This window comes from Petromyzon marinus, chromosome 33, assembly GCF_048934315.1.
Source record: "Petromyzon marinus isolate PM22_M1 ecotype Great Lakes invasive population chromosome 33, UKy_Petmar_22M1.pri1.0, whole genome shotgun sequence".
Taxonomy (NCBI): domain Eukaryota; kingdom Metazoa; phylum Chordata; class Hyperoartia; order Petromyzontiformes; family Petromyzontidae; genus Petromyzon; species Petromyzon marinus.
In genome coordinates, this window is record NC_133699.1 from 2,686,842 (window position 1) to 2,711,667 (window position 24,826).

Below are 24,826 nucleotides of genomic sequence, written 5' to 3' on the forward strand. Positions count from 1 at the left end.
ATTGAACCGACTGGCATGTGCGAACATTCAAACCACTCGGCACGTTTCAACGAGGACCAGTCGGCAGCAGCTGTCGTCAGCCCTCGTGTGGTACGGCCAACAGACACAAAGACAGACACACACACGGCAGTACTTTTACATCTGTCATTGGACATTCGTATACGTTCGGCAAACAAATAATATCGAATTATCGAATTTTTGCGTGCAATGTATTGATAACTCTTCCAAAACCGACATCAGCAACCATAATTTTGATGCTACGATGAAATGCAGCTTGTGTGCACATTGTGTGTGTGGAAGTATACGTGTCACGTTGTAAATGCATTTGGACATGCCTATCGGTTTGCATAAAAGGCCACTGGCATGTTCGGGAGTTTGGGTGTCTTGCATGCCACATTTGAAATGCATGCCTCTGGTTCATAACCTCTGTCGTGGTGCATTCTTGGAATCTTCCAATGAGCCCCCCCCCCCCGCATCCATATCACATTCAATATGTAATTGTTAAAGTTATTTTGATAAATCGTTTATTGATTTTGTATTTTTAAAAAGCTAATTATAAGTCAGTTCCAGTGGTTTACTGTGCTTCCGCGTAGGCCCTCATGCAATTAATTGAATGAGCTCCGACCCTGCCCAGTATCCCCCTTCCTCTTTGAAGCCCATTGCCTGGGCCGCCCTCTGACTCACGGGCCCCTCTGTGTGTCATTGCACCACCTGCACACTGGATAGCTATGCCACTGGCCAGTGCATAGGCCTGACTGGCATTGAATTGCTACAATAGATCGATGAGCAACATGTTTCTTGCACCGTGATTTGTTCAACGGCTTTGCGCGCTACTGCAGTGAAGTGAAATTCCACCATTCACATCCCAGGTAGCATGCTGCTTATGTAGTCTATTGTAGAAATTTAACCCTCCCCCTTCCCACTGGTTAGTGGGTGTGCGACACGTGCTTTCATACATTCCGTTAATGTTTAGTCAGAGGGCCTGCAATTGAATTGGCAATAGTGGGGAGTAAAAACGCCAGACCTTGGTTTTAAATTCTCTTGCAGTTTTTACTCAGAGGGGGAATTGACCTGAGATCCTGAGGTTTATTGGTGGGGGCGGGGATAGCTTGTGCGATAGGGACATTTCTAGTTGTTTCTCTACTTCAGTTGTAATGAGAAACGCAATAAAACGTGTTGCATTCTGGGAAATAATGATGGGTCGCAATGAAAGCTGCGTTCTCTTTGCGGGTATGTATGTCACTCAGTATGGTTGTCAAGATGCAAAAAATGTGGCAGTATCCTGAGACTGAATGAGGCTTTCTGGGTAAACAAACATAATATAATCCATAATAGAGGTAATAATTAACTAATAATATAACATCCAGATACACACCAACACAAATTCAGATACACACCAACACACATCCAGAGACATACCATGTTCCTATAGACATATATCAAGACAAGATAGCGTCCCCCCGTATAGCCTCAATAGTCTTTGGGGATAGTGCTGTAAGTGACCACCTCTAAAAGCCGGTATGGCACATGAAGGGATGGGTAGCCAGCACAATTCTCGGCCGCCTTTGTCTCCCTAGTGACGATGTTTATACACTACACCAGGTACTAATTTAAGGCTGAGTCGGAGAGGCCCAGAACCATTTCAGAAAATCTCCACACACACACACCATATTCAGATATACACAGACATGCATATCACATAGTCGGGATGTGTGTATCTGAATGTGTATATCTGTTTGTGTAATGGGGTGTATCTAAATGGTGTGTGTTGGTGTGTATCTGGATACTATAATACATTTTTTATTGAGATTTAAAACTCATTTCTTTAGAAACTGCTTTTTGTGTTCAGTCTGTTGTCCTTCCTCCGCACCTCCGATTAGCAAGCTTGGCTACTTATGGTGCGAAATAAATTCTACACACATACATATGTGTGGATATGTCTATCGTGATGTTTGTTTAAATGTGTCAGGAAGAGTGTGTTGGTACATGTATATGTGGGGAGTGACGGTGTAGTGGTTAGCTCGCTCCGCTGCGAACCCGGCAACTCGAACCCGACGACCCGATCATGGTCAACACCAGTGACGATTCATTATCTGAACTGGTCCTGGGCCTCCCATAGGTCGAATCACCCTCAACTGAGTACCTGGTGTGGTGTGTAAGATCGCAACTAGGGAGACAAATGTTGCCGGGTGTGGTGCTGGCCACCCATCCCCTCATCTGTTTTGCTGGCCTTCATAGGTGCTGCTCGCTAACAGCACTTGCTCTAACAGTCTGTTAAGGCTATATGGGGGATCTTTGTCTTTTGCACCAGGTAAAGACTACCTGCCGAGAGCTCTTCTCCCAGGTGTGCGACCTCCTCAAGCTGAAGGACCCCAATTTCTTTGGGCTCAGCGTTCTGACAAGTAGGTTCTCAAATCCTTTCATTCGTTCGCATGAACACGGCATGACTACAACATGAACACCACCGACTTGGTATTCGTAAGAAAGGATGACCGAGCGCTTGTTATCACATGCTCTTGTGAGTCCAGTCCATCACGAATGCTCGCTCATCTCGTATAGTAGTCATCTTTTTTTTTAACAACACTGCTTTTAAAGTCTGTTGAAAAACTGGCTCGTACTCAAGGATGGATCCCGAACATCTGCAGGTAACTTGTTCCAGGTTTTGTGGTCTCTGACCGCCCAGAGACCACGAAACTGTGATGGGCGCATCACACATGTTAGCTTCATCCGTGCATGGGTGTGCACAGCCACCTCGTCCATTTACTGCTGGATGAATGCCTTTCCATGCCTTGCGGGGGCATGGGAGAGGTTATTTCACCATACTTCACTGCACTCATCAGTGCAGCTTGGTGAGGCCGGGGAGCCGGGCTTGTGAGCATCGAAGTAAAGCACAACGCCTGCTTGGCCCGTGAGTTGGTGAACAAATTATTTGGCGATGCGTTTATCACCAGAAGTACCGTGTGTGCACAATGGCCATTTGCTTTGCGAAACGAAACGCCTCTGATGCGATTTGATGTGTTGGGGGAGCGTGAGAGTGGCGTCGCATTGTCCTTGTATTTCCGCGCAAAGCATGCGTGTCCGAGTGGTAAAGCGCCGGGTTGAACGCGGACACTACTATGAATGTGCCAACACTTCCAGGTCAATTCCTTGTACGTGGAAAGTTTCGGAGGATAACGGGATTTTACACGGGTTGATTCAGGGGCGGGGGTGGGGGGGGCACAAGATTACAGGAAGTCCAGTCAACACACACGGGCTGTCGCGTGCGTGCAATATGCTGCCCATAGCGGGCGTCGCGCAGAATGAAGACGTGCTGCGTTGCGCTATCGATTTGGGCAACTCGGCGCTTTCCGTCCTCCCACCCTCTTTGTGCAGACAATGAACACATTTTCATGGACCTTGAGCAGAAGCTAACCAAGTACTGCCCCAAGGAGTGGAAGAAAGAAGCCAGCAGGGTGAGCACACACTCACCCACCCAGCGCGCTGACAGCGTCACAATGGCTCTCACTTCAAAAGGCTGCGGAAGAGAGTGAGAGAGAGAGAGAGAAAACAGAAACAGCCAGAGGAAAGAAAAAAAAACACAGTAGAAAAAGAGCATTGAGCACCCGACTGAATGAGCACCCACCCCCACCTCGTCGAAGTAGGTAAATAAATAAATAAACGAGCATTAAAAAACATCCCTGCTGCGTGACCAAAATGCAACTGGTCATTGAGTTTTAAAAGCATTACGCTTGGGCCGTGATTAATTGGATTCTGATGTTCGTTGTGGAAGTGACAGCGGCTATGTGTGTGTGTGTGTTCGAGTGTGCGTGGCGAGCGGTAGTGCAGTGGTTAGTGCAGTTCGTTGTGAACCCTGTGGTCTCTGTTTGATTTCCCACCCACGACCAACACCAGTGACAATTATCTGAACTGGTCCTGGGCTTCTCTGAGGTTGAATCGGCCTTAAATGTGTCCCTGGTGTCGTGTTAAAACATCAGAACTGGGGAGACAAAGGCGGCTGGGTGTGGTGTTGGCCACTCACCACCTCATGTGTCATGTTGGGCCTTCATAGAGGCTCTCTTACAGCACTTGCCCCAACAGTTTTTTCAAGTTTTTATTTAAAGCTTTTGTGACTGCAGGGATTCATATTCTTGATTCTTCCGGTAAAGTCACGTAGAAGGGAAACAATAAAATAATAAAAATATAACACAATAAAATTATCACGACGTTTCGACTGCAACACAAGCAATCATCATCAGGTGTGAAAACCACAGTCTTCTCAAGGTTACAGGGTGGATCTTTGTTTTAAATGACGACCTGGCAGAGTGTGTAAAATATCGCCAATGGGGAGACAAAGGTGGCCGGGTGTGATGTTGACCACACTCCCTGCATTATGTACTGCAAACATCACTTGCCCTCCATAATAGAGTTTTTTGGGTTAGATCTCGTAATTTACGCGATCTAACCCAAAAACCTCTTTTGGATGATATTGGTCGCAAAAGCCTACGTGTTAAAATCACTTGTCCTGGAAGTACGTCATAGCTATGAATATAATGAGTAATAATATACAGCCCGACTGCTGAATGAAGCCCTCCCCACACTGTCTCAGTCATGGTTTGACCATACTTCACTCTGGTCGGTGGGAGTTGAAGAGGGAGGACCCAGAACTGGTTTAGGTATTGCTTGCCTCTGATGTTGGCTGTGGCTGAGAATCGAACACAAGTTAAGCAGGTTCAGAGCTGAGTGGGCAAACCACTGTGCCACCACTCCCCCCCATAACGGCTATTTGGAGGTCTTTGTTAGTGAGTGAGTGGTGGGTGAGGGGCTCTTGTCTTGCCCACGCTGTCTGAAAGTACCTCTCTTCTTTGCAGGGGATTGACCACTTTGGGCCGCCCTTCAACATTCACTTCCGAGTGCAATACTACGTTGAGAACGGAAAGCTGATCAGGTAACTTTGGCTTTGTGAGTCTCCATCTGTGAGTTTGTGCAGTCTATCGTCGCTAACCATAAAGGCCTCTCCAAGTCGTCGCCATCTCTCGTGGTCCTGCGATGCAACAATTCATCACAGCTGCTGCTGATGCTGCTGCACATGAACTGATCTCATTGCTCCATCTCTTCTGTGGTCATCTTTTCGGACATGCTCCCCACTTTCTGCTTGCCAATATGTACGTTTATTTCTAACACATACAATCGGTCATCTTTACAAAGGAGTCTTGTTGTCTAGAAGGGCTAAGAATCTGAAAATTGCCATTAAATGTCATCCATGCAGTGCTTGCAATTAAATAATTTAGAGGATGTAATCGCAAATGTTGAATTGTGACAATATGTCAAATTGCCGTGGGGGTCGCTGGATTCATAGTGCAGTGCGATGATTACTGCACCCAATTTTGAGTAAACTGATTTAAATTGCATGAAACATGGACTGCATTATTTACTTGTGCTGGTGTGTCATTGCCAATGCTGTCCCTTAATTTAATACAACATAATCTCTAGGAGAGTTTGTGGAGAATATTAACGTATAAATGTGAAAATGAAATATATAATGCCGCTTCCTCATATTTGCACATAGTCTTTTGGGAGTGCATTTTAATTATCAGCGGCGATGTAGGTGGAGGTGTGTAATTGTGTGACATTACTATTGCAGAGGTGTTTGCGCTTCTGCTGTTGAGTGGACTGGCTAATGACTGGTACCATTGGTGTCAAGATCGGCCTCTGTGAAAGAAGGAGGGACGCTCCTGGGCAGTTGGAGGCAGTCGCCCTCCAGCAACAATGGAGGGCAGAGAAGCAACGCTCACAACAACGAGTGGAGCGTCGGGCAGCTAAAGCACAGAAATTGGCACAGTTGAGGGCACAGCTGGTGCACCTGCCAGTCATCTCATTCAGTCAACTAATGGCACCTGGGTCTGTTCCGTGACCTGCCAGTTGGCATTCGACATTTCACGTGGCCCTGCTATGTGCCAGGCACATAGCCTGGCATAAGTGCCGTGGAGACGTCATCGCCACTTGGTGACGAATTGCGATTGTTGTTGTTATTGCTGTTGAACAGCTCTCTGCCATGTCTTTAGGTTGTGCTGTGTCTTGTTTGGAATGATGTTTAATGTTTCGCTCCAGGCGGTGGAAGCTTCGTCAGGAACTCTTTTCAGAGTAAGAAAGCTGCCAGCGCGCATAGATGCACGCGGACACATTGTGTACTCACGACCTGTGTGTGTGTCTGCGTGTTGCTTGGGTGGTTTTGCTCGGCGGGTATTGCGCAGTGACAGGGTGGCACGCTTCTACTACTACAACCACCTGAAGAGCCAGGTGCTGAGCTCGCAGTGCGCCCTACGGGAGGAGGCGTACTTCCTACTCGCGGCGCACGCCCTGCAGGCCGACCTGGGGGACTTCCGGCCTTCCAGGCACCAGGGCCGCTACTTCCAGCCAGAGGCGTACTTCCCAGCATGGGTAGGTGCTTTGTGCTCCTCTGCTGGCTCGCGTCCACACACAGTCAGTTCCGCCCTTTGTGAAAAATATACGATCGGTTTTTGCCGTGTGAAAAGTTTTGGGTGGTGGAGTCCTTTCATCAAGTGTTTATAGGAATTCAGATGCAACCCAAACAGCCAAGCACCGGTCATGATGTTGCTGGATGGACCAGGCTGCGTGTTCAGGGCCGTCTGATTTACATCTAAAGCTTTGTTATTTCTGAAGTCGCTTCATTAGACCTCTTTATCCACATTAGGGATACAGAGGGGAATACAACTGCAATTTTCAAATCGAAGAGCTAAATTATTTGGAAGACCACATTTAACTATGATGGGTCATTGGTGACTGGGCTGAGACCATAAACTCAGCGACACTTTGAGATATGGTTTCATTGTAGGTGGCTGGAATTTGTATTTGTTGTAATGTGCTGACCCACCGCTACTAGACTTCTGTGCAAAAAGAGCTTTAGAGCTCATCAAATTCCTCCAGGATAAATAAATATTCTGATTCTGGATTTGAACCTTGGATCTCGGTGGTGCTATCTCAGCGCTTTGTATTAACCTAACGAGCGACCTGGACTTTACTAGGAGCTGCGTTTTTGAGGCTCAACTTAAACCCGAATTTGAACCCAGGTTGTCAGCATTGCCAGTTCAGCACTGTGACCCCCTCAGCCACGCAGCCACTTTATCTGCACCACAGTTAGTGGTGTAACGACGGGATCTGCTTGCTCATCTCGAGGTGTGGCGTAAGTGCTGTGCTGTCCCCTTGACCCTCTTGGCCCTCTGAGTGCCGTGCTGTCCCCTTGACCCTCTTGGCCCTCTGAGTGCCGTGCTGTCCCCTTGACCCTCTTGGCCCTCTGAGTGCCGTGCTGTCCCCTGACCCGCTCGGCCCTCTGAGTGCCGTGCTGTCCCCCTGACTGACCCTCTCGGCCCTCTGAGTGCCGTGCTGTCCCCTTGACCCTCTCGGCCCCTTGGGTGCCGTGCTGTCCCCTTGACCCTCTCGGCCCCTTGGGTGCCGTGCTATCCCCTGACCCTCTCGGCCCCTTGGGTGCCGTGCTGTCCCCTTGACCCTCTCGGCCCTCTGAGTGCCGTGCTGTCCCCTTGACCCTCTCGGCCCCTTGGGTGCCGTGCTGTCCCCTTGACCCTCTCGGCCCTCTGAGTGCCGTGCTGTCCCCTGACCCTCTCGGCCCCTTGGGTGCCGTGCTGTCCCTTGACCCGCTCGAGCCAGCGAGTGCTGTGCTGTCCCCTGACCCTCTCGGCCCTCTGAGTGCCGTGCTGTCCCCTGACCCTCTCGGCCCCTTGGGTGCCGTGCTGTCCCCTGACCCTCTCGGGCCGGCGAGTGCTGTGCTGTCCCCTGACCCTCTCGGCTCCGCGAGTGCCGTGCTGTCCCCTGACCCTCTCGGCCCCTTGGGTGCCGTGCTGTCCCCTTGACCCTCTCGGCCCTCTGAGTGCCGTGCTGTCCCCTGACCCTCTCGGGCCGGCAAGTGCTGTGCTGTCCCCTTGACTGACCCTCTCGGCTCCGCACCCTCCCTTTTGTAGGTCATCAAGAAGCGCGGCGGCGACTACATCGTGAGGCACGTGCCAGCCATGCACCAGGATCAGGCCGGAATGTCTGCCAACGAGAGCCAGCTATGCTACATCCGCGAGGCGGCGAGACTCGAGGATGTGCCCGTGCACTTCTATGCCCTCTTCAAGGTTGGTCATTGCTGTGCCTGTGTATCTGCCTGCTTGTTTGTGTGTGTGTGTGCGTGTTAGTTGCGAGGAGTGCTAGTGCAGCGGTTGACGCGCTGCGCTACGAACCCAGCGACCCCAGCGACCCCAGCGACCCCAGTTCTATTCCCGCTCATAGGCCAACACCTGTGACGATTTTCTGAACCGGTCCTGGGTCTTCCCTAGGCCAACTCAGCCTCAAATTAATGTCTGGTGCAGTGTGTAAACATCGCTACTGAGGAGGAAAAGATGACCAGGCGTGGTTCTGACCATCCCACCCCCTCATGTGCTGTGCCGGCCTTCATGAGGTGCTAGCTAAACCACACTTGTCCCAAAAGTCTATTCAGGCTATACGGGGAAATTTGATTGTGTTAGTTTGGTGCTTCGTCTGTTTATTTGTCTGCCTGCCTCTATTTGCATATTTGCACTTTTTGCCTCTCATTGCTGCGTGTGGGATTTCTGCCGAGCTGCTTGTGAGTGTATGGGTCTTCCTGTGTCTGAATGTTGGTCAATATTTTTTGCCTCTGCATTTGGCCGGCTGCCTGTCGTGTGTCATCCACTTCTGTTTGTCTGTTGTCTTGTGTTTTTTTGTCCCGCCTGTCTTCTTGCCTGCCTACCCTTTTGTTTCTGTGCGTGTTTCCTCGTAGGTGCTCGCTGACAGCACTGGCTTCTACAGTCTGTTAAGGCTATACGGGGGTCTTTTGTGTCTATCTGTTCGCCATCAGTATTTGATATGTCAGTCACACGTATGCATTTATATGCTTGTGTTTCCCCCGTGTACGCAATCTTTGTTGACCTCACGTTTGAATGCGTTTTTTCGGCAATTCTTTTCAAACTTGCACGACAGAAGACTAAAGCGTTGTGAATAAATATTCACTGTTTTCAATGATGTTGGTGCTCCATTTTGTTTTTATATTGATTCCATTTATATGTTGTTGATTTTAATACAGTGGCGTCCTATTAATTAATACCATATGCTGTAATGTTTTGTGTATTCTCATTCTGGAGCGATCGTTCAGCTGGTGTGGTGTGAAAACATCACCACTGCGAGACAAAGTGGCCGGGCATGGAATTGGCCACCCACTCCCTCGTGTGCCATGCCAGCCTTCATAGGTGCCCGCTAACAGCACTTGCCCTAACAGTCTGCTGAAGTCTACACTTTGTCTTTGTCTCATTCCACCAGGAGAAGAAAGACGATGAACCCACTTTGCTGTTAGGATTGACTCTTAAAGGTCTCCAGATTTACCAGGTCAGTGCCTAACACAGCAGGTTCAACCCCTACCCAAACACTCCATTCAATGGAACCCCGAAAAGAATATCAACAAATCTTCAACACCGTGGTGCGGACTTGGCTGCAGTGAAAATATTGAATAAAGCTGGGACTGAGCCAGGGCGGTTTTTTGTAATATTTTTTTTTTAAATCCATGGTGGTAGTTTATATAGTGCGAGGGTGTGTGGGCCCAGGGTGGTTGAATGGTAGAGAGTCTATGTAAAGTGAACCTCTATAATGTGCAATGAAAATATACGAAGTGGGGTCAGTGCAGGGGGCTAATGTATTTATCTCAGACATTCGCCTGTTCACCGGACACTGGCCTTGATTTTAGCAACAGCGGCGTGGAAAATGTGGAATTTATATTTTTCGTGGCTGTTACTGGTTTTGATTTGGAGCGGTAAGGTCGGTTTATATAAACCCCGGATAACATTTCAAAAGAAATATTATCCACAAAACATATATATATAGCACATACAGTGCGTTCACATGTTGGTCACATTTTGTTGTTTACTACCGCTTTGGCAAAACGGTTGTGAGTTTTAAACTGTCTCTGGTGTTCTCACCAGTCTAGAGTTTCGTTGGGGCATGTCAGCATTCTTATGTTTACAGTTTGACCCTTTCATGTCTGGACCCCCACGGACAGCTGACTGCGTTCTCAGAGGCCTTTGTTTAGTCTTTCTGGAGAGTTCTTTTAGACCAAAGGTTGCTTTGTTGCGCCCACATTAACGAGTCTATAAATATGAATTCGTCGGTGAATATAGTTTTGGAACGCGAGTCGCGTGTGTGTAGCCACGACGGCATGAGCCGGTGGAATTTCTCTCGGGCCAGGCATTCCTAGCCTGCCTTGTGGAGCAACATGATATTCATCAATAATGCTTGGCATCGGTGTAAACAGCTCTATTTTCATCTTAAGGGATGAAATACCTTGGGTCTCTCCAGTGACAACGCAACGTGTGTCGCGTTAGAAAGGATGCTGTCTCAGCCGAGTGCAGTCCGTTCAGATTGATGCCAGATTAACCAATGCCTACTTGATGAATGGATTGGATTTTGTCCGTTTCTCACACACCTTTTGGGAAATGCTCATTGTGACCTCTTGCTGCTGTTCATTGGTCCAACTTCTATCACAGCAGCGTTTTTTTTTTTATGAGAGTCTTCCGTTACAACAATAATAAAAGGTCAAAAGGTAAAGATGCAGCCCTGCGATTTGCTTTCTCAAGACACTGCTGACAGGGAGGGCCTCCAATAGATGGAGCTTTAGAGAACCCCTCTAGAGAGTATTTGGCCTACTCCTCCACACTGGCCACATATCTGCCGGTCCAACCAACTGTGGAGAACCCATTTCCACTGCTGGATGGACAAAGGCGTTGGGGCGCGATTGGAGAAACTCGCCCCCCCCTCCCACCATTGTTTCAACTGCCGCGCCGGATGATGGAATCGAACCGGCAACCTCTGGCTTGCAAGTCCAGTGCTAACCATTGCAACCATGGCAGCATCATAACAATAATGATTAAAATGTCTGTTATTTACCCAGGGGAATCTCACTGAATCTCAATAAAAGTGTATTTTTTTATTTTTCTGGGAGCCCTGCACATTGTGGATATTTTCCCAATGCTGTTCATGAATGTTTGCCTGTTTGGCACGTGGAAAGACAGTTGAGCACCCAGAGAAAAATCGCACACAACGGGATATCGCTCAAAAGATCTGCACGATTGAAGCTATAATCCATTTTTGTAATGCCACCTCGCTATGAGATATGGCCATATGTTCTTAGACTCTGCAGAGTAAATCACGAAAATCTCTTTGGAGCGGCACCTGTCACCCGAAAAACAAATTCCAGGCGAACTCATTCGAGGATTTGTCAGTTATGTCTACAAATTATTTTCCCCATTTATCACACTCTGCTTACCATAGGATTAGGCCACAGTCAACTAGACCAGTGCTTTTCCTCTGGTTCAGTCTTCACTAGTCAGGGTGGTGACAACCCCCCGTGACCGACACAGCACGGGTAACCCCTCATCCACTATTTGACTAATTAAGAGTTTTAGTTTATTTTTACGATTGCTTTGCATTACAAGGTTTTTTTTCCAAACAAAACCTGTTTTTATCATTTGAATTTAAGTATCATCTTCATGCTGTATATTTGTGATGAATAGAGCTCGATAGCTCATCGGATATCTGTTTAACACGTAGGCTTTCGTGACCAATATCATCCATAATAGAGGGGTGTTTTTAGTTTTGGGTTAGATCGCGTAAATATATAAATGTGTCGATAAAACTCGCCACCACCCGACACAGCCAACTAGCAAGGGTCACGTAAACAGGACATGCCAATTCGTCACTAATACAGCACACCGGTGTGTTGGAGAGCCAAGCCACAACATTTACAATCTGAGTACGATGTTCTCCAGGATAACTCACGATTCAGAATTAATCTGCTTCAGTGAGACTTAATTGGTTTCCTGCAGGCCAAACTCCCTGCTCTTGGCAAGTTGTATCTTACCTTTCCCCATATCTGCACGTTATTGGTCCCCCATGTGCAATTATGATGGCTTGGCAGCCGGAAATACATCAGCTCTGGTCATGAGTTATTTTGCCAAATGCCCATCGCTTGTGTGGCGGTATCACCCCTGGCGCACCCAGCTGAACAATTTGGAGGGGGGAAATTGTTTCAACGGCAGTGCAGAGTCATTAATTTCAGGAAACGATATTGATTGCCTGTAAATTAAGTTTTCATTTTTATTTTGTTAAATGTTTCTAATAAGAGGTATTCATCAAGAATGAGGCATTACTTATTTACAATTTATAACATATTCTTGGTTCTTTCGGTAAAGTTACGTAGAAGGGAAACAATAAAATAATAAAAATATAAAACAATAAAATTCTCACGACGTTTCGACTGCAACACAAGCAATCATCCCTTCTACGTGACTTTACCGAAAGAACCAAGAATATGAATCCCTGCAGTCACGAAAGCTTTAAATCAAAATTTATAACACATTACAGATTTCTAAAATGGTCAATGACCTTACGATGGATGTCAAAAAAAAATGATTTGGGTTCTGGAGTCAAATGACCGCACTCCCTCTTCCCCCCCCCACCCCGGTACGCCTCTGCTGTCGCCTTCATGCGGGTCTCGCAGTGCTCGTTTGTAAATGCACCAAGCTTGGCACAGGTCAATCTATGTACATGGTGTTGGCCATACCACCCCTTCGTGCACCATGCTGGCCATTATGGGTGCTCGCTAACAACTTACCCCAGCAGTCTGTTAAAGGCTACACGGGGCACATTTGTACTTGTTTTGTCCGTGTGTGCATGTTTGGGGAGCGGTGGTGCATCTCTCGGTCATCTCAGTCAGTTAACCCATAACATCCGGGATTATCTTGTGATCATTTACCAGCGAGCCTTCAGTACAGCACGTGGTCTCAACGTGCACCTCGCCTGGCAGACGTGCTGTGGGATGATGTCACCATCATTTAGTGGTGAATGGTAGCTGTTGTTGCTGTTAGTCATGTGTCACCAGGTGCTGCTGTTGCTCGAAATGATGGTGTAAAATATGCAATCGCTTTTCATCATACCTTCTGGCTAGAGATTGCACCTTAATAAATGGAACAAAAGGGTACAGCAATGAATGAATTAACTAATTAATACGCTTCTACACAAAAAACATGCCTTGACATTTTTTTGTTATTAAAAGCAACAAATGAAACCTGTGGCTTGCTTATGAAAAGCAGGATTGCTAAACGATGCGCATACAATAAACAGCAACGTGAATTAAGGAACAGAATGGGCAGCCGTGCACCAACGTGAATAATAAAAATTCTCCACCACGACCACCCTATTGCTGCCTTGCATCGGAACGATAGACGACAATCACGATGTTTCAGGCAATGGCCTTTCTTTAAAACAGCAAAGCGAGGGCGTAGATTGACCTACTTAGTATACTGTGGGACGCTGGGATAAACTGGGACACTTATAATAGAATTGACGAATTTACAAATTTGAAATGACATGAACATTGTTCTATATGAACATATGAAAATGAGAAAAAAATATATATTTCATGCGACTGAAGAACTGCAATATGGAAAGTCAGTTTTTAATTATTTTAATTTTCCCATTTATACTTTCCTCCGATTTGCTTGATAAGCAATGTCTACTAAATGGTAAACTGTTCAAATATTAATTCAAAGCTGCTCATTGGTCAATTTTCCCAACAGTCCCCAGTTTTCTGAGGGCCTCAGTGTAAATGCAAACTCCAACTAAAAGGTCAGTATAACTCGATTCCCTATCTTAGATCTGAAGTAAGGCCATTGTCAGAAATGTCAGCCTAATGCAGTTTATATTAGGGTTACCACGGTGGCAACATGTTAACTGCCTTGCATTGTATACAGGAGGCCGTGAGTTCAATCCCACTCTGAAGCCTCAATATTTGGGAGTTTGCATACTCTCCCGTTGGTCGCGTGGATTTTTATCCGGGTCCACGTGACAAGCCACTCCGTTGGGCTATCATTTGTGGCCAGTTTTCTTCTGAAAAAGAGCTATATAGCTCAGTGGGCCATACCTGGTAAAATAAAAATCGTTTGGTTGATTTTATATTTTAGGCACGTGACTAGTAGCCGCAGCCATAGTCAGAGGTGCTGTATACTGGATGGGTTGTGCCAGGGGCCGCTGCCTCGGGCAGACCCGGCTGAAATTAATCCCTGGATATAAGGGAGCGTTAATGATGCATCCGATTTTTTTATATATATTTGTTCTGTAGGCAGTAGATACAATGAGACAACAGATCCAATCTGGAGCTCATTTACTTTTAATTCGATTTAATAAAAACAAATGCATTATGGGTGGTTAAATTTGCATTGCACATTTCCCCCCTGAACGATCGCAGATAAGGCAGTGCCTGTGTGCTGCCTTTTTACTCTGCCTATGAGATACCTTTTTTTTACTTTTACACTTCAAAATGCCATAATGCTGCGTGTGCGGGATTGTAATTCGCAAGTGTGTGTGTGTTTCCACAGGGACTGAGTGCCGAGAGCCAGCAGCTTTTGTACGACTTCCCGTGGTCAAATGTTGGAAAACTCATATTCATGGTAAGGAGTGACAGGTCGATGCCAGCGTGATTCATTAATTAGTTTATAGCAGCAGTGGTGGTGCTGGCCTCTTGGAAGCCCTAAGGAGATTTTATTTTTCAAACACGAGTGAGATGACAGACAGTTGGTCGACAATAAAAATACATTGTTATGACAAGAGATGTAGACAACAGCGATGTAGTGTAACGAGAGAAGATATATGTAGACGAGGTATATGTGTAGATGAAAGGTGTAAAATATCTAAATGTAGTCTTAAATTTGGACAAAAGAAAGATGTGTGTAGATGAGAGAAGAGCCAAAACAGACCGCATAGATAGGAGAGATTATTACGAGATGGAGTAGTAGAAGATGGTATGAGAACATGGATATACATGGCCTTGGTGGAGGCCGTCTAATATCTATTTGGCCTTTGAGCTGCTTGGGAGCCCTCAGCGTTAACTAAGACTAAAAAAGTTTTTATTTTACCAGGTAAGGCTCACTGAGCTAGAAAGCTCTTTTTCAGAAGCGACCTGGCCACAAATGATAGCTCAACGAAGTGGCTTATCACGTGGAAATTTATAGCAGCCGAATACTCTTAAATGCATGTTTCTAAATGTGGAGGGGAAAACCGGAGGACCAGGAGAAAATTTAACGCGACCACAGGGAGAACATGCAAATTCCAAATACACAACAGGCGTCAGGGTCGGGTTCGAACCCACGACCTCCTGTGTATACCAGGCAAAGTCGTTTCCATCTTGCTCGGTGCTTCCACTGGCTCAAGGCTTCTGCCACAAAGTGCCAAGCGGTGTTTTTTTTATTTATTTTACCAAAGTACAATGTATAATTCCACGGCAACGATGCGGATATTTTCTCCGGCGTAGTTAAAGTGCTTCATTTAAAAAGCATTAGTGACCTCAAGAGAGATTGCTTGTGCCGTATATATTAATTGCGGATTGTTCCCCCACCATCCCCCCTCCCCCCATTCAACCCAGTGGTTTCACTTTCCCGTCGCTTAATGCCTGCCCGAGTTGGGCCTGTCTCAAATTCAAGGCTCCCTTTTTCTGAAATTAGTCTCATTGTGCCCTGTGCTCGTTCAATTGCAGCCACCGCTGCCTTGTACGACTGGAGCAATCCTCTCCCCCTCCTCCCCCTGAATCCACGGCATCAATCACCATCGCGCGAGGAAATACAGCGCACTTCCCGAAAGCAATAACCTGCACAGCTGTGCGCACACAACAACTGCGCAAAATAGTCTCCTTTTCAAGAGAGACCTGTGCTTAAATAAAATATTGTGGAGCCAAGTGGATGAATTGGGTAACTGCGTTAGGTAACTGAATACCCACGAATTGTATAATTCGACCTGTGTTAATTTCTGCAGCATATATAAAATATGCACACATGTTGGCTGAAATGTATTTTTAATTTTTATATTAATAAATCCAGTTTAATAATAAAAACATAACAAGCCAGACAAAACAATACCCTCAGTTTAACACTATTCTGGCAAATCGGCCGATGATGCTGGATGTAATTACCAGCGAAACGTCGTATTCAAATTGTAAATGTTGTGGATTCACTCTTCAAACACACCGGTGGGTTGAAGTAGTAACTAATTGACGTTTTATTAACGTCACAAATCCCTTACTGATTTGATAGGGTTTTGACACATTTATACTTACGCGATTTAACCCAAAAACCTTTATTATGAAAACAATGCCCTCTCCATTGTGAGCACCTTTCCTTAAAGGATATTGACTTACATTTTCACCTTAAATAAGTTGGGCTGTTCATCTTACTATTTATTATTTTCATGACACTCATAAATTACTGTGTACGCTGCATTTGCTTGTGCATGCATAACAATTTTATCAGAGCAGAAGCCCTTGTCATTTTCATTTCCCTTCGAGACAATGAGGTTACAAACAGGCTTTGTCTTGAGTAGGCGCAGATCAAACGGGTTAAGCAATGCTATCTCTGGATGGCACCGCAAGGTACAATAGTTGTCGTAACCAGTTAACTGCCATGGCTTACGGTCCAAGATATATAGCCTCACTTGACTTCCTTGCATAAGCAATTCTCCACCGCTAAGGGCTACATCCAAATAAAAAAATAAATTGTTTTATGTTTGGTATTGAGGAGCCCGCGAGTGGAGTACGTCGCCAACCCCGAGTTCAATTCCTGGCCACGGCTAACATCAGTGGCAAGTTATATCTGAATCGGTCCTGTTCTCCTCCCTCCCTTCTTACACTAACCCACATTGATCAGCGTGGTGAAGTATGGTTAGGAAAACTCCCATAACCGACATGGGAATCAGGAGGCCTTCATTCATTTGGTCGATTGAGAGTGGCCGGAAATTATTTTAATTTCAAAAACGCAAAAGCAATCTCTCTCCTACTTGGGTAAGTTTTTTAAGTGACTGCGGAAACAAGCGTGTGGTTTTATAATCACATGACCATCCCCTTACACGACGTGGCACTCTGCTTGGTGATAGCGGTTTCTTTTTACTGTCAGTGCCATTTTAGGATGTACAATGGGGATGGCGACAGCTTGTAGGGGTGGGGGGGGGGAAGCCTTCAACAGCAGTGGATGGATCATGGCTGACATTGATGATAATGACGATCGTGCTCATGCTGGTGCGCAGGGGAAGAAGTTTGAGATGGAGCCGGACGGACTGCCCTCGGCCCGGAAGCTCGTGTTCTACACGGGGTCGCCGCTTCGCTCGCGTCACCTCCTGCTGCTCCTCAGCACCAGCCACCGTCTCTTCATGACCGTGCAGCCGCTGCTCAGACATCTCCGACGCCTCGAGGACTCCGAGGGTGAGTCCAGAGTTTGCGCGCCCAATACGAACGCTTCCGGTCGTCATGTAGAAGTTTGGGAGGCCGGTCTGCCTATAGACTTAGCACCCCCAGTTAACACGTTTGGCTACGTACGGTGTGAAAGTTGATGAACGTGCATTAATACGCACTTCAGAACTCAAAATAATCGTTTGCATCGTTTGTGGAGAGTATGAATAATAATAAATAAGCAGACAATTCGTCTCCTTCATATGTCTGTCTCTCTACATAAATCAAAGTCTTACTCAATCCATCAGACGCACAGCCTTCTGGGATTGCATAATTTCACCAGCATTGTATTGAGATGTACAAACTCTGGACCATTTTTGACAACAGTGTCTCATCAGCAGAGTCAGGCTGGCTTGAAGTCGATGCTCGTGAACTGCCGATCTCACGGGCAATGACCATCTGTTTATGATAGACCATTGGTTGGCAACATAGATGGAACCTGTCAACCAGTTGTTAACTCTCCAAATATTTTTTTGGACCCCACTTTTGGCACCAGTAGCACATTTTTCAAAATTCAAATGACTCTGAACTGCATGTACAGTGAGGGAAAAAAATATTTGATCCCCTGCTGATTTTGTACGTTTGCCCACTGACAAATAAATGATCAGTCTATAATTTTAATGGTAGGTTTATTTGAACAGTGAGAGACAGAATAACAACAAGAAAATCCAGAAAAACGCATGTCAAAAATGTTATAAATTGATTTGCATTTTAATGAGGGAAATAAGTATTTGACCCCCTCTCAATCAGAAAGATTTCTGGCTCCCAGGTGTCTTTTATACAGGTAACGAGCTGAGATTATGACCACAGTCTTAAAGGGAGTGCTACTAATCTCAGCTTGTTACCTGTATAAAAGACACCTGTCCACAGAAACAATCAATCAATCAGATTCCAAACTCTCCACCATGGCCAAGACCAAAGAGCTCTCCAAGGATGTCAGGGACAAGATTGTAGACCTACACAAGGCTGGAATGGGCTACAAGACCATTGCCAAGCAGCTTGGTGAGAAGGTGACAACAGTTGGTGCGATTATTCGCAAATGGAAGAAACACAAAAGAACTGTCAATCTCCCTCGGCCAGGGGCTCCATACAAGATCTCACCTCGTGGAGTTGCAATGATCATGAGAATGGTGAGGATTCAGCCCAGAACTACACGGGAGGATCTTGTCAATGATCTCAAGGCAGCTGGGACCATAGTCACCAAGAAAACAATTGGTAACACACTATGCCGTGATGGACTGAAATCCTGCAGCGCCCGCAAGGTGCCCCTGCTCAAGAAAGCACATATACATGCCCGTCTGAAGTTTGCCAATGAACATCTGAATAATTCAGAGGACAACTGGGTGAAAGTGTTGTGGTCAGATGAGACCAAAATGGAGCTCTTTGGCATCAACTCAACTCACCGTGTTTTGAGGAGGAATGCTGCCTATGACCTCAAGAACACCATCCCCACCGTCAAACATGGAGGTGGAAACATTATGCTTTGGGGTGTTTTTCTGCTAAGGAGACAGGACAACTTCACCGCATCAAAGGGACGATGGACCGGGCCATGTACCGTCAAATCTTGGGTGAGAACCTTCCCTCAGCCAGGGCATTGAAAATGGGTCGTGGATGGGAATTCCAGCATGTCAATGACCCAAAACACACGGCCAAGGCAACAAAGGAGTGGCTCAAGAAGAAGCACATTAAGGTCCTGGAGTGGCCTAGCCAGTCTCCAGACCTTAATCCCATAGAAAATCTGTGGAGGGTGCTGAAGGTTCGAGTTGCCAAACGTCAGCCTCGAAACCTTAATGACTTGGAGAAGATCTGCAAAGAGGAGTGGGACAAAATCCCTCCTGAGATGTGTACAAACCTGGTGGCCAACTACAAGAAACGTCTGACCTCTATGATTGCCAACAAGGGTTTTGTCACCAAGTATTAAGTCATGTTTTGCAGAGGGGTCAAATACTTATTTCCCTCATTAAAATGCAAATCAATTTATAACATTTTTGACATGCGTTTTTCTGGATGTTTTTGTTGTTATTCTGTCTCTCACTGTTCAAATAAACCTACCATTAAAATTATAGACTGATAATTTCTTTGTCAGTTTGCAAACGTACAAAATCAGCAGGGGATCAAATACTTTTTTCCCTCACTGTATATGTATGTTGAACTTTTTTCACACCGCACGTAGCCAACCGTGCTAATCGGAGGTGTGGGAGTATATTGGTTGAATATGTTTTAGCCAATATTCACCACGAACTAGAATAAACAAAATTGAAAGGCTAAAATGTGATTGATTCTGCTCCCTTGTTTGTCCACTACATTTTAAGCTATTCATACGCAATCTGAAAGCAATCATTTTTACTTTATAGAAAATTCAAGAATTTCGGGTGTCGGTGGTGACTAATCATAGGTGCCTGGCTGTCTCTTATGGTGGACCTTCCACCAGCAGTGACATGAACGAATAATTGCAGGGCTGCACCTTTGACCTTTTTTCACCCTCCTTCCCTCCCCCACCTTCACGGACTTCCGCACCCTATTGATATATGTATATCTGTACACATATACGTACACATGTATACACCGATATATACAGACCAGCCGTGCACCGCTGGTGGGCGCATCAACGACGTTTCGTTTGTCCCCCATTCAATCTCCCCACCCCCCCACCCCCGCTCACCGCTCAGCGCAAAAGCGATACCGCGAGTCCTACATCAGCGACGCCCTGGAGATGGAGTTGGAGCGGCTGGGATCGAGGGCCAGGAGCAGCGGCGAGTGCAGCGGCGGCACCAACAGCGGCAACGGCAGCGTCGTCGCGGGCGGCATCGCGGCCGGCCGGGCCGGCGCCGGCTCCTTCAGCAGCGTGGGCAGCACCAACACGTCGGGCATCGAGTCGGACGCCAAAACCCAGCCGGGGAAGGAGCCTTGCTCGCGCTTCCCGGTGGGCGACGTTTCGCTCTCTCGTTGAAAAGCGAACCTTCCTTGCTGTTTCTTGACTCTCTGCGTGAAGTCGTCGTCATTACCGCGAGGCGACACGAGGCTTTCTAGAGCACCTCCGGTTAGCATGGTAGGCTACGTGCGGTGCGAAAGAAGTTCGACATGCATTCGGACTCTCTCGGCAACAATGTCTTAAGCGTTGTCATTGTCATCGTCGGGGACGATCCGTCTCCTGTTGGATGAAGGCCTTCTCAGGCGGCGACATCCGGCATGGTGCTGTGACGTAGCAATCCACACGGCACCTGCAAACGAGCTGATCTTGTCGCTCAACTCTTGGTGGTGAACGCCAGCTTGGGTGCGTTCCCTCCTTTGGCTGCCAGTCAATTGTTCTGCCCGCTCATCAGCCATCATCCCTTCTGGCGACGTATCCTACTCAAGCCCACTTAAGACTGGAGTTTGAATGATGTCACTAACCTATGATACGTATTCAAATCCTTGTATTTATCTTTCTGTCTCTCAATGTAATCACACGTCTCTCCACGCCTATTTGCGCACTTTTTAACTTTTGTTCCTTACGCTTTGTTGAAATGTCTGTACTGCGTTTCTCCACGCCTATTTGCACACTTTTTAACTTTTGTTCCTTATGCTTTGTTGAAATATCTGTACTGCGTTGAATTTTACCAATGAAACTCCAATTTTGGGCCCTCAACTTCATTCTTTCTTGAGAATGAAAATATTTATTTTCACGCAACTTGTTCTGAAGCCACTTTAAATAGCCACTGTATCCATACTGTAGGTACACCGTTTGTATGCCTTGAAAACAATGTTCATCATTTGGCAATTGAACCAAAACAATTTTACGTTGTGTGAGCTGGAATATGTTTAAGTAAGTGAAACCCAACTTCACTATGTTTCATCCTGGAATTATTGACTCCAAAGACAAATAGCTCGCTACACTTGAGACTGCCGTTTCATCGCAAGTGGCTGAAACCCGGGTTTGAACCCAGGGTCTTAGCAGTGGCTCTTTCACGTGGTATTAGTCTATTGGGCCACTGGCTACTTCACCTATGCTGTCAATATCAAGTAACTTTGACGTCCGGGAATTCCGGGGTATTGCTGTATTGCAGTTTGAAGAAGCAAACCAATTATAACCATTGCTGAACAGTAAAGAGGCAGTATAATTCTAGATTTGAAGCTTTCGTGACTGCAAGGATCCATACTCTTTGGTTCTATTCGGTAAAGTCACGTAGGCAAAAAATTAAAAAGAAAACAACAATAATCACGACGTTTCGGCCACAACACAAGTGAAGGCCACAACATAAGTGAAGGCCACAACACAAGTGAAGGCCACTTGTGTTGTGGCCGAAACGTCGTGATTTTTGTTGTTTTCTTTTTTACCTACGTGACTTTACCGAATAGAACCAAAGAGTATAGGCAGTAGAATTCTACTTAAGTAGCGGGGTACACCTGAATCTCGAGTCACGTGGGACGTGCCTGCAATCCAACTTGCATTGACGTTGTAAATAACGCACCTGTGGCTGCTTTTGGTCTTGTTTTACAAGCACGATTTGAAAAAAAAAGCATAGGTGCCATCGCCGTGAACACAGTTTTGTCACAGAGATAGTGGAGAGAGCAGGCAAAGAAATGGGCAGACTTGAGGATTAACGGCTTGGCGAGCAGCGCCTCACTGCTCTCTGCGAGTTACGTGGCTGAGACAGGCCATCGTCCATCCATCGTGGCGACAACTGCAGGCACGGCCACAGTCGTAGCGAGATGATACCAAACGCACAACTGGGTGATTAGTTTTAAGTAGATTTGAAGCTGCATACCCCCCTTAGGAGCAAGGTCATGTGTGCTTATAACCAAAGTGCGCTTACGTCAGAAGCTGCCTTATGCCTTCCCCCCCCCACCACCACCAGTATAATATAAGGTTGTGTTGCTTCTATCATAAATGTGCTTCTATTATGTGCGCTTACAATCTGGCTTCTACTTGCGTTGCTTATATCAGAACTGTGCTTATATTAGGGGTGCCTATTACCTGCTGCAGAGATATTTCAATCGACGTGGCTGCTGCACGTCCGTTGCCTTTGGCCTGCCTCGCGACACTGCCCGCGATCGAAGCTCATTCGCAGCTGCTAACTGTTGCCTTGTCCACTTGGTCTGCCCTGGCGCTCTTGACCCCCCTCCCCCGTCCATCCGCCCCGCCCCGCCTCAGCGGAGTCCCGGCTCGGAGAGGATGTCGTGCGTCTCCACCGGGCGCAAGGGGCCACTGCAGGCGTGCAGCTCGGTGGACAGCCACGGCAGCTCGCACACGTCCGGCGTCGGAAGTGCCGGGCAAGAGCACCACGAGGGCGACTCTCCCCTCCACGGTGAGGGCCTCCGTTTCGTCCCCGCCACCCACCCACCCAACGTGTTCTTCTTAAACGGCGACTGTGGTGGACCACTTGACTCGCGATCGCAAAGTCCGAAAGGTTCATACTCTGCCCGACGGTCGATTTGGTCTCACAAGGGGTTTGTGTGTTTTTAATCCCAGTTCGGTGCGATTTGTGCAGCTCCGTGGTTTATGAAATGGCAGCCACTTTGTGGGAAGTGAACGGTTGGTTGGTGTCATGTGGAGGGACTGGTGCTGGTGCTGAATGTGTCATTGTCTATCACTGGCTCGGGGTACCGCCAGTTGGGCTGACCACTGTCCAATGCTCATTGAAGTGTGGAGATCCTTTCAGTGGCAGTTATCGTGGGGAAAGCATTCACTTAAATTTGAGGTAGTTTTCAAATTGGGAATGTGTTTCAAGAGGAGACAAAGTGCTAAATCATTGGAATGGTGTTGTGATGCTGAGTGTTAGTGACTGGACTTTTGTGTACAGAGTGAGGGCTCGGTGAGGAACAGAGGAACAAACCTCACAATGACATCACCTGTGTGTACAACAAATAAACCTTTTCGGCTTAAGCGATGACATCACACGCCATGCGCGCACCTCGCGGTGACTTGATTATTTGTGACGTAATTTCGCGACGTTACGGAATGCACCACGCGAAATCGTCTTTGAGTGCGTCTCGGCCTGCCCCTGCTTCGCCGACTCTTGAGTGGGCATTCCACGAGGAGGTTTTGTGACCCCCTGACCTGTCGCGCGTTGCCCTTTGTCCTCCCGGTCGTCCAGAAGTGGAGATGCTGGTGGACGACCCCAGCGACTTGGTGTTCCTCCAGCGAGCGGACAGCACGGATGACTCCATCTCCTCCACCTACATCTACGTGACCCAGGAGGACCTGGAGACTCCCTGTGTTAACACGCACGCCGGTAAAGACGAATGTACATGCACGCCCACAGTTTATTCCTACTGCGCTATTGGCCAATCATGTCATGAGACAAATAATCAATTTGTAAATCGCTCACAGCTGTGCATCAGCCACTGTTGGAGAAATAGCCAGTGGAAGCAGATGGTATACTACTGCTTCTGAGATCTATTCAAGTGGCCTCTGTTCGGCACGCACTTAGGGGGTGCTGCACTTTTACATTTGCTGCGCAGACAAAGACATGTTTGTTGAATGACTTTTAACTATTTTAAATTCTCACAACTGAATATTAGCCTGGTTGAGAATTTTTTTTTCTTTTAAAATGATTTTTTGTACACAATTGTAACCGGGCTGAGACCATCCACTCACGTCACTCGAGAACCTTGGTTTAATCACGGTGCCCCTGAAAACTGAATTTGAACCCAGTTCTCAGCAGTGGCCGGCTCAGAGCACTTGCTATTACTCTTCAGTATCGCCGCTTTATCAGCTCCACCAGTGCAAAGCATGAATTCTAGTGAAATGTCAGGTAGGTATATGGTTTTTATTTTTTACATGGTTGGTGACCGTAAAATACATCATAATTTATTACGAATATATCATGTTTTATTGTAGGGCTGGTGGTAAAGATGTTGAGTTGTGGCTTATCAGAGTCTCCGGATTTACTGCAAGGCAGCCCAGGCATAACGTCCTCGCAAAAAGGGCAGGTACGTTCTCTCCTCCATTGCACCGAGACCTCACGGAAATAAGGAACGTGAACACCGAGTGTGGCCTCATTTTTCAGTGGCATGGAGCGTGCACGCGTGTATATTTTCACGGCAATTCCATTTCCTGCCATACATCTTCGCTTGTCATTCGATTATTTTCTGCATAACATTTCTGCATGCCTCATTTCTTATTGGTTTGAAAAAAGCTGCACTTAACGGGTTTTTTCTGCGAAGCAATCTTGCACATTTCTTGCTGAGCCGCAAGCATTCCAGCGAGCCTTACGCACCCCAACTTCACCACGACAGCCTTTTCAAGCTGGGACTACACTGCTACCACTCCGGGATTTAAATGGGAAAAAAAAACACAGGGTGGCCACACCAATCAATTGTTGCTCGGTGAAGGCATTGGGCACTTTGCCAGCATATCCAGAAGCATATTCACCGAACTTTTGTTTTTAAACCGGAGAAGCACAAGACTTGCATTTTAGGTGAGATTTACACGGTTTAACGGACACGGGTTGTATTTGGGGACACGTCACCTGTGTGCTCGCTTGATCGAGTCCTTACAATTGCTGTGCGCCCATT

General features: G+C 46.8%; 1 protein-coding gene across 4 annotated transcripts in view; it reads left to right on the forward strand.

The window, feature by feature from the left end:
- The window catches only part of FRMD6 (FERM domain containing 6), a 40,984-nt gene that overhangs the window by 9,944 nt on the left and 6,214 nt on the right, over positions 1–24,826 (forward strand). For all 4 annotated transcript variants that reach the window (XM_032964850.2, XM_032964852.2, XM_032964851.2 and 1 more), the window contains exons 3-14: positions 2,312–2,402; positions 3,373–3,452; positions 4,848–4,924; positions 6,231–6,417; positions 7,974–8,129; positions 9,328–9,393; positions 14,433–14,504; positions 17,125–17,299; positions 19,996–20,249; positions 22,461–22,614; positions 23,404–23,541; positions 24,150–24,241. In XM_032964850.2, the coding sequence (XP_032820741.2) occupies positions 2,312–2,402; positions 3,373–3,452; positions 4,848–4,924; positions 6,231–6,417; positions 7,974–8,129; positions 9,328–9,393; positions 14,433–14,504; positions 17,125–17,299; positions 19,996–20,249; positions 22,461–22,614; positions 23,404–23,541; positions 24,150–24,241 (1,542 nt within the window). The remainder of the gene's footprint in view (positions 1–2,311; positions 2,403–3,372; positions 3,453–4,847; positions 4,925–6,230; positions 6,418–7,973; positions 8,130–9,327; positions 9,394–14,432; positions 14,505–17,124; positions 17,300–19,995; positions 20,250–22,460; positions 22,615–23,403; positions 23,542–24,149; positions 24,242–24,826) is intronic.